Genomic DNA, 17,108 nt, shown 5'->3' with positions numbered 1-17,108 from the left:
GGTTTAGAACTACTTTAAGTACTGATTAAATGCTATCAGTATTTCCTACATTTAAAATTGACCAAACAAATTGAAGCACTACTGAGTAGACAGAAAATCCATAAAAGAAAATTAAATTTTAATTTTATAATGATTTATAGTAATCTTACAATGATTGAAAGAGTATAGTGACAAGAAGAGAAAGTGAAAAATTAAACATAGCCAGCCTCAGGTACTGAAAGGAAGATTTTCAAGGTCCTCTGCTTTTTGTGGTGATCTGCTACATCACTGCTTTTCAGCACAGGGAGGCGGGTGGAGAAACAGATACACTCAAGTCAATTCACGTCCTCAAGTCTGTTTCTTTTTTAAAAGACTGGCCACAGAATTATAAGTAAATTTCACATATCTGTGTTGTATCAAACATTATTACTAAGAAGCAAGTTGGTCTTGTATTTTAGTTTTACCTAGACACAATAAAATGCTTATATTACATTAACAATGTATTTCTAAAAACATTATCATAAAACAGACTGATAAAATGTGCACCTTTGCCCACAGTGTGACAGTAGGAAAGAAAGCTAAGAACAGTCTGATCTTAGAACCTAATTCATAGCTTCAGCCTTGAGGTTTAAGAAAAAACAGGTGCTGTAGAAAATTGCATGACCAAACATAATGGAATGCCATTAAATAACCCACATTGGTATTTAAAGTATCCTAAAATAACAATCCAAAAGGAAAAAAGAAAAAAAATCAAAGGTTTTCTTTACATTACAAAATGTGATTAGCTTTACTATAAGCAGAATGTATACATTATTAACACTGTATACAGGTAAATTATCAACACTGTATACAGGTAAATTGCAGAACTCAAAAACTTAAGTTTGACTAGCCAAAACCATCCCCAATTAAAAAAACACCTGGTAGCTTCCATAAGAAAATGTATTAATTCTCTTCTGACTTGCATGTTAAGTGGGCAAAAGAACAAAAACATATTTTTAAAATTTAATGAAAAAAATTAAAACTTAGATGACTTTCAGTTATATTATTTTACTTATATACTTTTATTTATATTATTTTACATATTATAGTAATTATTTTACTTAATATATACAAAAGCCTGCTTTTGCTTTTAAAATTCATAAGGCATTAAACTATATAAAGCTACATTCAATGAAGGACCATCGTTCTTCATAATGAGAGCCAAAATAAAAAAGATTTTTGACTCAGGAATTATGATACTCATTGACTGTAACTGAGTAACCTGGGAATGCTTAATTAACTGATCCTGAGATGATGTGGGGATGCTTGTTGGTATATAAATTGAAGTCCCCTTACTGTGGCAGCAAGTCTCAGTGAGATCAATAACTTGGAACAGAATAACAGATCAATTTACGACATAAAATGAACTTGGAATTTCAGATCCTTTCATGTGCCTTAATGCTTAATTCAGAGTTTTTAGTGGTTCTTCTACAGCCTATCTATATCTCACCTTATCTAGAAAATTTCACAGAACTTCAACAAAAGAATTTAAAAATTTTACAAAACACCAAAAAGAATAAAAAATTCTTAACTTTTCAAATTATACAAAAAAGTCTGTATCACCATAAAATAAAAATTTTTTTGAATATAACTACCCCTACTGCTGGTACAAATCGTAACTATCTATACTTTTATTTCTATAGGTATCTTAATTTTACTATTTTTAACTTTGGTAAAAATAACAGCATTCACAAAGCATGCTGCCATTTCTTATGGTCATTTTTTTTTTTCTTATTGAGGTCTCATGGTCATGTTTCCATTCTGAACAACTGAACATGACATAAACTATAAAATTATCATTGAGAATACTTACCCACCCACAAAGCAGAGGATATAAAATGCCAAATAAAATATTACAAAGGGTCCAAATGTTATTAGAGAAAGGACAATGCCAAGGCTTCCCCATCCCCATATGGATAGACTGGTCTGAAACAAAGCAGAAAAAAAATCTTTTTAATAAATAAATAACTTTCCATAGGAACTAGAAAAAAACCAACAAAACTTTTTCATAGTTTATATTTTTTCCTTTTAAGCATTTCACAGTACTGTTTCAATAATTTCAAAAATATTTACTTTTGACAGTACATTACTGGAAATTTATCTCCAACAATATAACAAATCTATAAGTAGAAATAAATTTATAGTGTATCAGCAGTGTTTTAAAAAATCCACTGGGAAAATAAACGAACAAGAAAAAGTTATATAAACTCTTGAATGATATACTGGCATGAGAAGTGATAAAGTATTTATAAAAAAATATTTACATATTTATATATGCAATAGCAAGTATAAAAGGTACAGATTTTACTTGTTTAGAATACTCTTTTTAAAAACTATAGCATGAGACGTTTTAAAAATTAAAATTTCAAGGTAATAAATCCATCTCTCACTGAAAATTATATTTTTCTTTTGCTCAAATTGTGTGTAGAGATTTGTAAAATTATAATTGCACAACTTACAGTTACCAAAATTTATCATGAGTACAACAAAACATCTCTAAAAATTCTCCATCTTTATAAAACAATTCCTATTTCATTTAGATATACACTGTATTATCTATTAAAAACACTCATTTTGTTGAAGGCAAACTGGATTCTAGCAATTTATTATGAGTAAATAAATGTATTCAGTTCAACAAGTTCCTACATCCATTTGCCTTGTACTGTGAGGTATACCATCTATGGGGTCACACAGAGTCGGACACGACTGAAGTGACTTAGCAGCAGCAGCAGTGAAGTATACAAAGGATGTATTTGTCCCACTCCTGCCATCAAGGAGCACAGAGAAGACTGTCTTACAGGAATGAAACAATTAGACACGAACCAAAAGAAAATAATAGAAAGCAACAGAAACCAAAAGAAAATAATAGAAAATATGCTAAACTGAACAAAATTAATGACCAAAAAACTATGGAATAGACAATAAGTACTATGGATTAGGAGAGAAAGTTTTACTTATTTATTCATTCACCAGTCATTGATTGCTTCCTCTGTGCTCTAAGCTCTAAGTGCTGGGGATATCACAAGGAATAAGACATTCTAATTAGGGAAGAACAACAAGCACACTCTCATAAATTTATATACCTTCATACGTTTACATTCCAGAAGAAAAAAAGACAAAGAAATAAATATATTTAGTGAAAGAGGAGAGTAAAAAAGCTAGCTTAAAACTCAACATTCACAAAATTAAGATCATGGCATCCGGTCCCATCACTTCATGGCAAATAGAAGGGGAAAAGGAGAAAACAGTGACAGATTTTATTTTCTCGGGCTCCAAAATCACTGCAGACAGTGACCGCAGCCATGGAATTAAAAGACGCTTGCTCCCTGGAGGGAAAGCTATGACAAACCTAGACAGCGTATTAAAAAGCAGAGACACCCCTTGGCTGACAAAGGTCTGTATAGTCAAAGCTATGGTTTTTCCAGTAGTGTACAAATGAGAGTTGAAACGTAAGAAGGCTGAGAGCCAAAGAATTGATATTTTCAAATTCTGGTGCTGGAGAAGACTTTTGAGAGTCCTTTGGACTTCAAGGAGATTAAACCAGTCAATCCTAAGGGAAAGCAACCCTCAATATTCATTGAAAGGACTGATGCTGAAGCTCCAATATCTTGGTCACCTGATGCAAAGAGCCAACTCGCAGGAAAAGACCCCGATGCTGGGAAAGATTGAGGGCAGGAGGAAAAGGGGGCAACAGAGGATGAGATGGTTGAATGGCATCGCCAACTCAATAAACATGAGTTTCAGCAAGGTTCTGGAGTTGGTGATGGACAGGGAAGCCTGGTTAACTGCAGTCTACAGGGTTGCAAACAGTCAGACACAACTCAGTGAATAAACAAAAAAATTAGTATCAGATGGGGATGAAGGCTATGGAGGAAAATAAATTATGATGGTCTAAGAAGTTTTCAATGATTAACTAACACATGAACAGAATGCCGGATAAGATTTAAGGAGAATTTATAATAGTGAGTCTTCTATCCCCAAATAGTACTTTTCCCTTTATTCATATCTTTTTTTATATCCCTCAGTAAAGGGCTCTTTTATTTTTTCTTCTACATAGGCCTATACAACTCTACTTCATTCATATTTTTATTATCTTTTTTCCTCAGCCTGGCCACTCATCTTTTTAACCAGACAACAATGCCTGTTGATGAACTTTCTACTCTGCCTTCCTGATCAGCTCCTTGAATCAGCTGGGGATACTACTGCACCTGCAGAAGTGGTCTTCCCTGACCTTTTTTTTTTTTCCTGTCAAAATTCATTTTTATATATAGAAAATAAAGACTTATTCCAGTTGTTATACTTGAAGTTGCTAATAAAAATTTTTTAATCACTAGTTAATAATCCTATTTTAACCAAAACAATGAAACTGTGGCTTTAAAACAAAGTATTTAGCACCATTTGCTTATAGGCCTTTCAGACTTTGTTCTTAAAGTTTCTGAGACTTTCCTGTCTGTAAAGTACAGGAACTGCTAAGCTACACAAGGAACCCTCTCTGGGACAACCAACAAGAAGGTTAAGTGGTCAATAAACATTCAGCCTGGTGATGTGGACTGTACAAGATCCCGTCCTCTCCACTCCAGCTCAGGAGGGACCTGCCTCCACACACTAAGGTATGAAGAGTACTGCCATTAGTAGCTGGAAAGACCAGTTTTAACAGCAAGTAACAGTAAATCTCTGGCACAGAGGCTACTGTCTTTAGTATCCTGTAATTTTAGGAAATTCTGTAAACAGCTTGGATTTAGTTCAATTTATTCTGAAATGAAACATACTTACTAAGGTTAAACTACTCTGCTAGGGTACCTGTCTGCTGGTTTAGTATCCTTACAGAATATAAAAATATAATCCATGTAGGTAAATCATAGTCTTAAAGTATACTTAGAATACGGCATTATTTAAACCAAAGTCTAACAAAATGTCTACAAATAGAAGCAGCTAATGAAACCAAAACCAAAGTTATGACGAAGGAGACTCTCACTTGAAGCTGTGTCGCTTACAGAAGGCTGAACTCAAAGCCATTCAAGGGTGGTGAAGGCAGCACCTTTAGATAATTTCAATCAGGACCAGAAATCAGTACTTTTCAGAAAAGTCCACAGAAGTGTTCCAAAGACTCTTATGCAAAAGAATGTCAAATTTTCTGCATCAGTGAGCAGTAGTGCCCATCAGAATGTTCTAATAACTCAAAGATAAAGGCAAGTCCAACTTGATCAGATGTCAAAGGAATGGAAGGTGGACTATCAGGTCACCCTTACAGCTTCTGCTGGCTTTTTACTATATGCTGTTCACCAATGTGAGTCAGGTGGACTTCTATAAGAGAAGTGTTTGGTGGCCAGGACCTCTTTTGGGCATTTCTTCCTAACTGGAATACACAAGAGATAAGGAAGAGGGGTTCTCAGGTAATGCTAGTAGTAAAGAACACACCTGCCAAAGCAAGAGTCAAAAGAGACACAGGTTCGCTCCCTGGGTCAGGAAGATCCTCTGGAGGAGGAAATGGCAATCCACTCCAGTATTCTTGTCTGGAAAATCGCATGGACAGAGGAACCGGGAGGGCTACAGACATAGGGCTGCAAAGAGTCAGATATGATTGAAGCAAGCACAGCACAAGGAATAAGGGAGGTAATACCGGGAAGCTACTCTGTCCAGCTCAGAATGAGTTAATTAAGTCCATATATTCATTCAAGAAGCCCATGGATCCTCTAGCTGTGGACAGTGGCTGATGTGGTCATCCAAAATCGACACTGTGGACCACAGCAGTGTTTTCCTACATAGCTCCAAAAATCCTAGAGATTCACTGGATCCAATGGCCCATTGATAAAATGCATGGGAATGGAAACAGACAGAGCTCCCACCAGCATCTTCTGAACTTCCTCTGACTGATATACTGCAAAGACTGTCAATAACCACATTCCCATCACTGTCACATATCCCTGCCCACATGTCCCACAGCTCACTCTCAGAGGGGTGGGTGTACAGCCTGAAGACTGGGTGAGATCTCAAGAGAATTCCTCATCAACTACATGAGGAAGGGGGACGGCATGCCTCCATCTCTGAGAAGTTTTTGGAGAAGGAGAGGACAGTCAGTCTTAGGAAATAAACCTCCACTTGACAAAAAGAAACTCTAGATGGTAAGCAGACCAGATCAATTCTGCTTGAACTTACACAACAGCTTCTGAGCAACAATATCCCTAATAGCTGTGAGATAACAGGTTGATCCTACGGTTCTGAAGTCCCAGATGCCACAAAGCACCTTCATGATGGCCTGCTCAAATATGGAATAGTGATGTGGTCTCGGTTTGTTGCTGAGGCCAAATGCTACGAAATTGAGGGCAATCACTCAATGAAACCTGAGGGTCTGACCTTCTGAAATTTTGTACCAATCAATCATAGCTGGATGTTGAAAAGCCATGTAAAACCACAACTATCTCTGGATTCCCAACCACATCCCATGGAGAAGAAGATCCCATGGTAGAAGATTCGAAGTCCATTGAAAGTAAAAAATTTGCCTGATGAATTCCATGAGTAAAGAGTAGGTGAAAGCTGGGGGCAGGGGGCAGAGACTGCAGACAGGCCACAAGCAGGGGCACAGCCAACAGCCCCACTGGACCCACCACTACTTACCTGATTAAGGTAAGACCTAGGCTACAAGACTCTATGTTTGGGGAACCAGGCTGTGCCTCCCCTGACTTCTATATAAGAGCTAAAAGTAGGCCATGGTGGCTTAGAAGAAAGTACAGAGCGTTTCAGTCCCTCTGACAATACTTCTGAAGAACACCCAGTTACCTGATCCACACTATAGTACTGCGAGATGGCCAACTACAAGAAACAGATGCTATTTCAACCAAGATCCACTCAAATAAAGCTTTCCACTGACTTTCCTGAAAAGAGTTCTTATAAACTCTCAGGAGAGCCAAACCAGACCATGACCCAGATAATTTATCCAACCTACCTTCTTCAATGAGATTTGACCCAATATTAGCAATACTGCTCCTTCTTTACAAAGTTATATTTATGCTTGCTAGCCAGTTTTCAAAGCTATACAACTTACTGGTTAACAACTTACAACTTAAGTAAGTTAACAACTTACTATTCAGAGGTTTTATGAAACCAAGCAAAATGGCTGTCTCTGGAGATGAAGGAAGGAAGGCAGCATGCAATTGGAGGACAATACACACGGGGCTTCTCAAATAGTACTCAAATGTCCTGGTTTTTAACAAGGCGTTTGCTTTAAACAGTATAAACATGTTTTCCATCTGTTTGAATATCAATTCAAGAAAGTTAAAAATTAAAGAGATTTTCAAGAAAGAAACATAATTATATAATCTGGGAAAAATTATTAACTCAATTATTTAACAAGAAGAGATGCTCAACTGTCTAAAAACTCAAATTTTCAGAATCTTACAACTGTCTTCCTACTTGTTGGAAAATGGTAACAAAAGTCATCAAAAAAACAAACTCTTAGAAGACCCTTTATCTCAATTAAGTTTGAGAGAAATTTCTATAGTTCAGGGATTAATAAAATTAAACATTTCCAATCAAGTAAGTCAAGTGCACATTTATTTTGTGGTTAATCTTATAATATTTAACTTCAAATATTAAGTAAAGTAATGCTTAAAATTCTCCAAGCCAGGCTTCAGCAATACATGAACCCTGAACTTCCAGATGCTCAAGCTGGTTTTAGAAAAGGCCAACGAATCAGAGATCAAATTGCCAACATCCGCTGGATCATTGAAAAAGCAAGAGAGTTCCAGAAAAACATCTATTTCTGCTTTATTGACTATGCCAAAGACTTTGACTGTGTGGATCACAATAAACTGGAAAATTCTGAAAGAGATGAGCATACCAGACCACCTGACCTGGCTCTTTGAGAAACCTATATGCAGGTCAGGAAGCAGAAGTTAGAATTGGACATGGAACAACAGACTGGTTCCAAATAGGAAAAGGAATAAGTCAAGGCTGTATATTGTCACCCTGCTTATTTAACTTATATGCAGAGTACATCATGAGAAACACTGGGCTGGAGGAAACACAAGCTGGAATCAAGATTGCCAGGAGAAATAGCAATAACCTCAGATATGCAGATGACACCACCCTCATGGCAGAAAGTGAAGAACTAAAGAGGCTCTTGATGAAAGTGAAAGAGGAGAGTGAAAAAGTTGGCTTACAGCTCAACATTCAGAAAACTAAATCATGGCATCCGGTCCCATCATTTCATGGCAGATAGATGGGTAAACAGTGGAAACAGTGTCAGACTTTATTTTTCTGGGCTCCAAAATCACTGCAGATGGTGACTGCAGAAATGAAATTAAAAGACTCCTTGGAAGGAAAGTTATAACCAATGTAGACAGCATATTAAAAAGCAGAGACATTACTTTGCCAACAAAGGTCCGTCTAGTCAAGGCTATGGTTTTTCCAGTGGTCATGTATGGACGTGAGAGTTGGACTATAAAGAAAGCTGAGCACCAAAAAACTGATTCTTTTGAACTATGGTGTTGGAGAAGACTCTTGAGAGTCCCTTGGACTGCAAGGAGATCAAAACAGTCCATCCTAAAGGAAATCAGTCCTGGGTGTTCATTGGAAGGACTGATGTTGAAGCTGAAACTCTAATACTTTGGCCACCTGATGCAAAGAGCTGACTCACTGGAAAAGACGCTGACGCTGGGAATTATTGAGGGCAGGAGGAGAAGGGGACGACAGAGGATGAGATGGTTGGATGGCATCATTGACTCGATGGACACAGGTTTGGGTGGACTCCGGGAGTTGGTGATGGACAGGGAGACCTGGCGTGCTGCAGTTCATGGGGTCGCAAAGAGTCGGACATGACTGAGCGACTGAACTGAACTAAACAATGAAACATCAGTATACAGAACTGTCCAAAATAAGGAAGTTTTATGTTATATTTAGGGTTCCCATTTATATGTTTGGCTAATATTATAATCTTATTATCCAGTGAGATTAAGAAAAATATTTCATCTAAAACCATTCTAAGTTTTTGAGTTCTGATTATTTTCTTAGATGACACAGGATGATACAATTTAGGACAGTTTTGTACTATATCAGAATATTTTTACAAATTCAGAATGGAAGCCAAAGAATAGAAACATATCCATGTAATAGTGATTTTTACTAAAATAATACTTTTCAGTAAAATAATACTTCATTAAAATTACTATTTTCTTCTCCAAACACAATAACAACACTGAAATATCCATATGTCTGCTTCCCTAAGGTTATCGACACACAACTGTAAGATGGAAGAAACCTCCAAAATCATCTCTTGCAGTACTTCTCAAACTTTAAGGATCTAAAATGCAAGTTCTTAAAATACAGATTCTGGTCCATTATGTCTGGGGTGGGGTTTGTGATAGTTTCATTTCTAATAATTTACCAGAACTGTTCAGAACTAAGGACAATTATATATCTATAATGCTACCAAAATTAATCCCTAAGTCCACAATACCTTACTCACAATTCCAGAACCTCTGAAAACCAAAATTGTACCAAGCATTCTACATGCATACCTCATGTCCTCCTCAGAACAACTTAAGAAGTAATCGAGAAGGTAATATAACACAGTGCTCAAAAAACATGAAGTCTGGAGTTCAACTGAATGAAAATCTAACTTTCATTATGTATTAACTGTGTAACCGCTCCATGCCTTCATTTCTTCATCTATGCTGTATGGTTTTTCTGGGTAGTAAATGAGTCTATGCTCTAGTGCAGGCATCCCTAACCTCTGGGATCTAATGCCTATTGATCTGAGGTGGAGCTGATGTAACAAAAATAAAAATAAAGTACACAATAGAGGTAACGCACTTAAATCATCCCAAACCCATCCCCCTTCTCCCTGGTCCATGGAAAAATCGTACTCCATGAAATGGGTCCCTGGTGCCAAAAAGGTTGGAGACCACTGGTCTATTGATCAATTTTAGCTTAATCACTATTATTATTTCTAGTTTAACAATAGAGAAACTAAAGTACAGAGAAGATTTTTAAAAAATGGTCCAAGGTCACACAGCTAGTAACAGTAAGAGTGGGATTTGATTCTATTCAAATTCTGACTCCTAAGGAACCTTACAATTTTTCAGTTGACAACTGCCTGAAGTTAGAAGTCACAGTAAAAAAAAAATTAAAATCATAAATGAGTGGTTTCTTTTATTTAATTAATTAGCTTAATATACCTCCCAAGAAATTACAGTCAGAAAACTACTTGTAATGAATGTAATAAATTCCTGATTTGAGTACAAAGTACATAAATATAAAGTATAAGTTTTATTAGATAATCAGTTCATCCACATATTCCTTACATAAATAATGGAAATAACACACAAAGACATAAAAAACAACCCTTGCTGCCATGATGCTTAAGAATCAAGAAGTTGACAATGTAAAAAGTGTTGCATGTCTCCTCATAGTAGAAAGCATGGGGAAGTAATTTACATTGTAGTATTTCATGTCTATTAATTCATACTACCATTTATCTCATTTGATCCTCATCACAGACTTCTATGATAGGAAAGGTAGTATAATACAGTACTAAAAACAGAATCAGAAATGACAGGTTCCAGTTTGCCACTAAAGTTCTGTGTAACCTCTGCAAAATCACTAACCTCTTTTTGATTCAGAATTCACACTAGCACAATCAAGGAGCTGAGCTGTAAAATTATCTCTCAAGACACGTCCATCAAAGGCAGACTGATTAAGTAACTTTGATGTAGAGCCAGGCATAAACTCTCCTGGTTACATGTGGAGAGTGGGGCTAAGTGGAAACAGTTATTTTCGATCACAGAAGAACAGACTGTCAGAGCTTCCAGAGAACAGACTTTGGACTCTCCTAAGGAACCAGAAATCAAATTCCCAACATCTGTTGGATCATCAAAAAAGCAAGAGAGTTCCAGAAAAAAACATCTCCTTCTCCTTTATTGACTATGCCAAAGCCTCTGACTCTGTGGATTACAAAAAACTGTGGAAAATTCTTCAAGAGATGGAAATACCAGACCATCTGACCTGTCTCCTGAGAAACCTGTATGCAGGTTAAGAAGCAACAGTTAGAACTGGACATGGAACAACAGACTGGTTCCAAATCAGGAAAGGAGTACATCAAGGCTGTATACCATTACCCTGCTTATTTAACTTATACGCAGAGTACACCATGAGAAACACTGGGCTGGATGAAGCATAAGCTGGAATCAAGACTGCTGGAAGAAACATCAATAACCTCAGATATGCAGATGACACCACCACTATGGAAGAAAGCAAAGGAGAACTAAAGAGGCTTTTGATGAAAGTGAAAGAGGAGAGTGAAAAAGTTGGCTTAAAACTCAACATTCAGAAAACGAAGATCGTGGCATCCAGTCCTATCACTTCATGGGAAATAGATGGGGAAACAATGAAACAGTGTCAGACTTTATGTTTTCTTGGGCTCCAAAATCAGTGCAGATGGTGACTGCAGCCACGAAATTAAAAGACACTTACTCCTTGGAAGAAAGTTATGACCAACCTAGACAGCATATTAAAAAGCAGAGACATTACTTTGCCAACAAAGGTTCATCTAGTCAAAGCTATGGTTCCAGTATCCTGTATGGATGTGAGAGCTGGACTATAAAGAAAGGTGATCACTGAAGATTGATGCTTTTGAACTGTGGTGTTGGAGAAGACTGTTCAGAGTCCCAGGACTGCAAGGAGATCCAACCAGTCCAGCCTAAAGGAAATCAGTCCTGGATATTCATTGGCAGGACTGAAGCTGAAGCTGAAGCTGAAGCTCCAGTCCTTTGGCCACCTGATGTGAAGAACTGACTCACTGGAAAAGACCCTGATGCTGGCAAAGATTGAACGCAGGAAGAGAAGGGGATGACAGAGGATGAGATGGTTGGATGGCATCACCAACTCAATGGACATGAGTTTGAATAAGCTATGGGAGTGGTGATGGACAGGGAAGCCTGGCATGCTGCAGTCCATGAGGTCATACAAGAGTTGGACACGACTCAGCGACTGAACTGTACTGAGGAGTCTCAATAGAGTGAGTCAGCCACTCTCAGTTATATTCACTTGGTATGTCTCAACACATTACATGGCATAGGGCAGCCAGCCAGACAGGGCTGAGACTCATAAAGCTGATATTATTTCAGCACCAACCTGGGTCACAGAAACTACATACAGGAATTCAACAACAAAAATAAGTGCCCAGAAGAAGAATGGCCTTATTGAAACTATAGATTGTTTTCCTTCCACCTTATTCCATCTGTAAGTAATTGCAATAGAATGAGCTCCTGACACTGAACTTTGGCTCATTCAACAATATACAGTAATTTAACCAAGGCCTGCTACAAAGAAGCTGCTCAGTAAATATGGAAATAATTAACTCATTTACTAAGGAGAGAAGTAAAATGAGGGAAGTAACAGAAAGAGAGGGGAGAAGGGCAAAAGGGAGGAAAAAGAGAAAGGGCAAGAAATGGAAAGGGAAACTGAAAAAGAAAAGGACCCTAAACTGAAGTCCTCTTTCTCACTCCCACCTTAGGACTGTATGCAGAGCTACACATTCCTACCAGCATAATCCACAACAAGGCCCCAATCTCAAAAAAAAAAAAAGGAAAAGGTTGAAAAAAAGGTTTCAACATACCCTACACCAGCCTACATCACTACTTCCCATTCACGGAGGCAGCACAGAGAAGCTGTCACAGAGGGACCATCAGTATATTTAGCTAAGTTGGTACCAAACCCCTCTTTTGATACTCTGGGAACATGTAAATAAAGATTCTCTTCCACTCAAAACTAGTATATCCTTGTGAGGATGATTAAACACCAGCGTGATATGGTGCATGTTTTCAATCCAGCTGCTGGGCCAGGAACAACAGAGGGCCTTGTCTCTAAGACGGTCAACTGCCCAGCTGGCAAAGATTATGGCCACTGGGCACCTGTGGACTTTCTCCTCCCACTCCCAACCAGGGTGACCAGAACATGTATATATGTATATGTATGTATATACATACATACACACTAGCCCCATGTACTTAGTTCTCCAGTAACAGAACTCTCTCCCTTAAAATGGAAGTCTACAGTTAAACTTTTACATATTTTCAAAAATTAATTATGTATACATATGTAGGTAACTACTTTAACAAACCCTTTAATTTTTTATTAGAGCAGTAGTTATAAAAGGTCACATACTGCTATATAATTAGCACACCTAGCATCCAATGACAAAGAAAACACAAGAAAACAAAAAATGATACAATTAATTCAGTGTCTTTTAAATGAGATTCCACCAATTACAAAATAACTATACACAGTTTGAATAAATAACAGGTACATTCATAGGCATTTGCTTATTCAGAATACAAACTAAGTTGGGCTGCAGAACCTCTCCCCACCCCCACAGCCCATACATTGGGAACCACTGGAATTAGAGTCTAAAAGAAACTACAGTATTGAAAAAACAAAAGACTGTATTTACTGAATGCTTTCCCTTATACAGAAAGAATAATAAAAGTATTTAAAATGTGGATGGAGCAGTATAGCAAAGAACAGTCCTGACAGGCTTCTAGCAGGCTCAAAGCCTCCAACTGCAAAACCACATTAACAAGGTTTCCTGAATTTCTGATAAAAGGCCCAGAAGATACATAAAGCTGAAATAAATTAACCAAGAGTGCTTTTTAGAAGCTATATTTTTCTAACTACACACAATGCTTTTTGCCGTAATAATAAATAACTAAAAAAATAGTAAAGAGTTTTTAAAATAAACTTTTAATCTTTATCAAAAAGAAAATTACTTTCCTTATGTTTCCATTTGACAGATAAATGTCTATTTTTAATTTATATATATATCAGTGTCATTCCTAAACAAATATATATGTGTGTGTATATATGTATTATGTATATATAAATGACATGCAAAAAGGAAAAGTATCCCCTTAAAAATAACTGATCAAAGCAAGTTTTAAAGCTACTAAAGAATAAGACAGCTGAATATCTAATTATGCAAGCTAATCAAACCCATCAATATATTAGAAAATGCCAATTTTGTGCATTTTGAACAAATTTTTTTGTATTAGCATATGTACCCAGATTATCTTTTTAATTACATACCAGTAAAGAAAAGTATGTATAGCTATTATTCATCCAAGAAAGGGAGGGTAAGAGTTATAAATATAGAAACATTTGCTCATTCTTTTAAATGTAAGGATATACAGAAACTTGAACTACAAGGAATGGAGAAAATGGGGTAAAAGAGGATAGGTATCAGAACTAGGCACTTTGAAAATACTTTGCTCTGCAGATCTAATTTTGTATTGGTATAAACATCTTACACATAAAAAGAACTTCAAAAGCAATCTCTAAAAAGAAAAGTGAAATTTGAAAGTCTAACTGTATATACTAACAATGTGGAAAAACCACATAGAGGAAGTATTTCAAGTGATTTTAAAATATAGTAATTTTACTGTGAATCATTGCTTCAGTAACAAATAGTGTTGACAATTCCAACAAAATGAACTCAGGCTACTGGAGGAATGGCTAATTCCACGGCTAGAGCAGGAAATGAGTTTAAGATGGGTCCGAACACTTTATCATACCAGAAAGCTACCAAAGATTACTGAAAAAATGTCAAACTCAGCAGACAACCTGAAGAGGTCTCACCTGGCTAAAAATGGAATCAGTAACAATAACAACTGCAATGGATTGGAGTACATCAAATATCTGAGTTTATGAAATTAGAGATACTTTTAAATTTCACTGATCTTTGAAGGGTTCTAAAGAACCAACTATTTTTGAAAAGCGTTATAGAATTAAGCATTTACTGGGGTGATCAGAGTTGATAAAAAAAATCAGTTTCTCCTTAAGGAGAAAAATTCACATAATAAGAAGTGACAGAATATTGCCATATTGCAATCCCTAACATATTAGTGATCTGGCAGTCTAGGTAGGGCATCAGAGCTGGGGAAGGGAGGAAGAAAGAAAAGAGAGAAAGAGAGAATGAACCAAACATACATGCCTCTTGGAATAAAAATACATATCAATTCAGTTCAGTCACTCAGTCGTGTTCGACTCTGCAACCCCATGGACTGCAGCACGCCAGGCCTCCCTGTCCACCACCAACTCCCGGAGTTCACTCAAACTTATGTCCAATGAGTTGGTGACGCGATCCAATCATCTTATCCTCTGCCGTCCCCTTCTCCTCCCGCCTTCAATCTTTCCCAGCATCAGGGTCTTTTCCAATGACTCAGTTCTTCACATCAGGTGGCCAAAGGACTGGAGTTTCAGCTTCAACATCACCATCAATCAAAGTTTTGTGGGGGTGGGGTGGGGGGAAATCAAACCTGAATCTGATTGAGGAAATGCACAAAGACTAAGAAAATGTTACAATACATCATGGAGATGAACTAAGCAAAATTCAGACTATGAGAAACAGTAAAGGGCAGAAGATCCAATTCCTTCAACAAATACAGGGCAAGGGGGAAAAAAAAGGAGGGGAGAGGAAGGTTAAGGAGAATCTGCGGGTTAACACTGCAATATGCAAACTTATTCAACTTGATTATAACAAAAATACAGTGGAAAGAGAAGAAGGAGGATGAGGAGGGAAAGAAGGAAGAGAAACTGGGTAATTATAAACATTTTTTAATGACATTAAGAAGTTGCTGTTTATTTTTTGGCTTGATACAATGAATGGTACCAGCTATTATGCTTTAACAAAAAGAACCCTTAATGCTTTAGAGATGCAAGATGAAATATTTAAAGATGAAATCATATGATCTAGAATATGCTTCAAAATAATTCTGGAAGTAGACAGTAGGGGAAAAGTGAAAAAGGATCAACAAAAAATATAATTAGCCATGAGGTGATAAATGTCTAAGCTGGGTGTGACAGAGGGAAGTTCATTACACTCATCTTTCTACTTTTAAGGTTTGAAATTTTTCACTAAAAACATTTTTTAAAACACACAATAATCACAAAATTCACTTACATAGTAAATGCACTTGTATTTCTTAAGGAATCAATACCAGAAATAAACAGTCGATAAACATGATAAATGTTCATAGCCCAGAGACTTGGGATTAAAAGATTTCTGTGATTAATTGACAGTAAAGCAATATATACTTGGCTATTCAATCAAGACAAAGATTCTTTTAAATCCGGAACTACTTTAAGTAATGAGTTTTAACATTCTATCTCATGTGTGGGTTATGTATTCATTTTAAATAAGAACTACTGTCTTCTAAAATTATTGTTTTGGGAGGTTACACTGATCCTATAATAATTGGATAGCTATCTATTGGGCCTTAATCATACAAAGATGAATCAAGCAGTTTCTGCCCTCAAAATGCTCACAAACTAGGAAGGCAAAATACACATGGAATGATAAACAACTGTAGTAAGTGCCATAATGAAAAGTTACAAAATGTTTGGGAATACAAAAAAGATAAGTCCTCCAGAGCTTAAACAGTAGTGATAAATTTGCTTTGTCTTCCAAAAGCAGTTTTGCAGGTGAACAAGAATCAATCTCTTTTCTTTACAGTTACCCATTTCTTTCCATCAAAATGGTATTATTGGACACTGACTAGTAAAATTCCAAGTGAACAAAGATTTAAAAATGCTAGCACTACAGAAGAGTGTGCCAAAGGGGAAGTACTCTTTGACTCGAAAGTAGGACAGAGAATATCATTTGTTTACTGAACTTAAGCCCAATGCTCAAGGCTATTTATACTTTTATGTCTAAGTTTATTTAAGATTTCATCTATAAAAGGCAACAAACAAAGTAAGTTGTGAGGGATAAATGCAGTATTAAGCAGTTTCCAAAACTACACAAAACCAAAAGACAGTCTTTTCAACAAACGGTGCTATCAAAATCAGACATCCACATGCAAAAAAAAAATTAATCTAAGACACAGATCGTATACCTTTACAAAAATTAACTCAAAATGGACCATATACCTAAACGTAAAACAAAACTATAAATCTCCAGAAGATAACATAGATGACTTCGAGTACAGTGATGCCTTTTTAGATGTAACACCAGACATAATCTATGAAAAACTTAATTGATAAGCTAGATGTCATTAAAATTAAAAACTTCTGCAAAAGACAGTATTATGATAATTAAA

General features: G+C 36.4%; 1 protein-coding gene and 1 pseudogene across 3 annotated transcripts in view; both read right to left on the bottom strand.

Moving 5' to 3' along the window:
• Positions 1-17,108, bottom strand: part of SNX13 (sorting nexin 13) — a 143,636-nt gene that overhangs the window by 92,480 nt on the left and 34,048 nt on the right. For all 3 annotated transcript variants that reach the window (XM_010835601.1, XM_010835600.1, XM_010835602.1), the window contains exon 2: positions 1,832-1,944. In XM_010835601.1, the coding sequence (XP_010833903.1) occupies positions 1,832-1,944 (113 nt within the window). The remainder of the gene's footprint in view (positions 1-1,831; positions 1,945-17,108) is intronic.
• On the bottom strand, positions 5,552-9,739 carry LOC104985436 (annotated as a pseudogene).

The sequence above is a fragment of the Bison bison genome, unplaced genomic scaffold (genome assembly GCF_000754665.1).
Source record: "Bison bison bison isolate TAMUID 2011002044 unplaced genomic scaffold, Bison_UMD1.0 scf7180017864044, whole genome shotgun sequence".
Taxonomy (NCBI): Eukaryota; Metazoa; Chordata; class Mammalia; order Artiodactyla; family Bovidae; genus Bison; species Bison bison.
The sequence above is the reverse complement of the archived record's forward strand: the minus strand, read 5'-3'. Positions and strand labels throughout refer to the sequence as shown.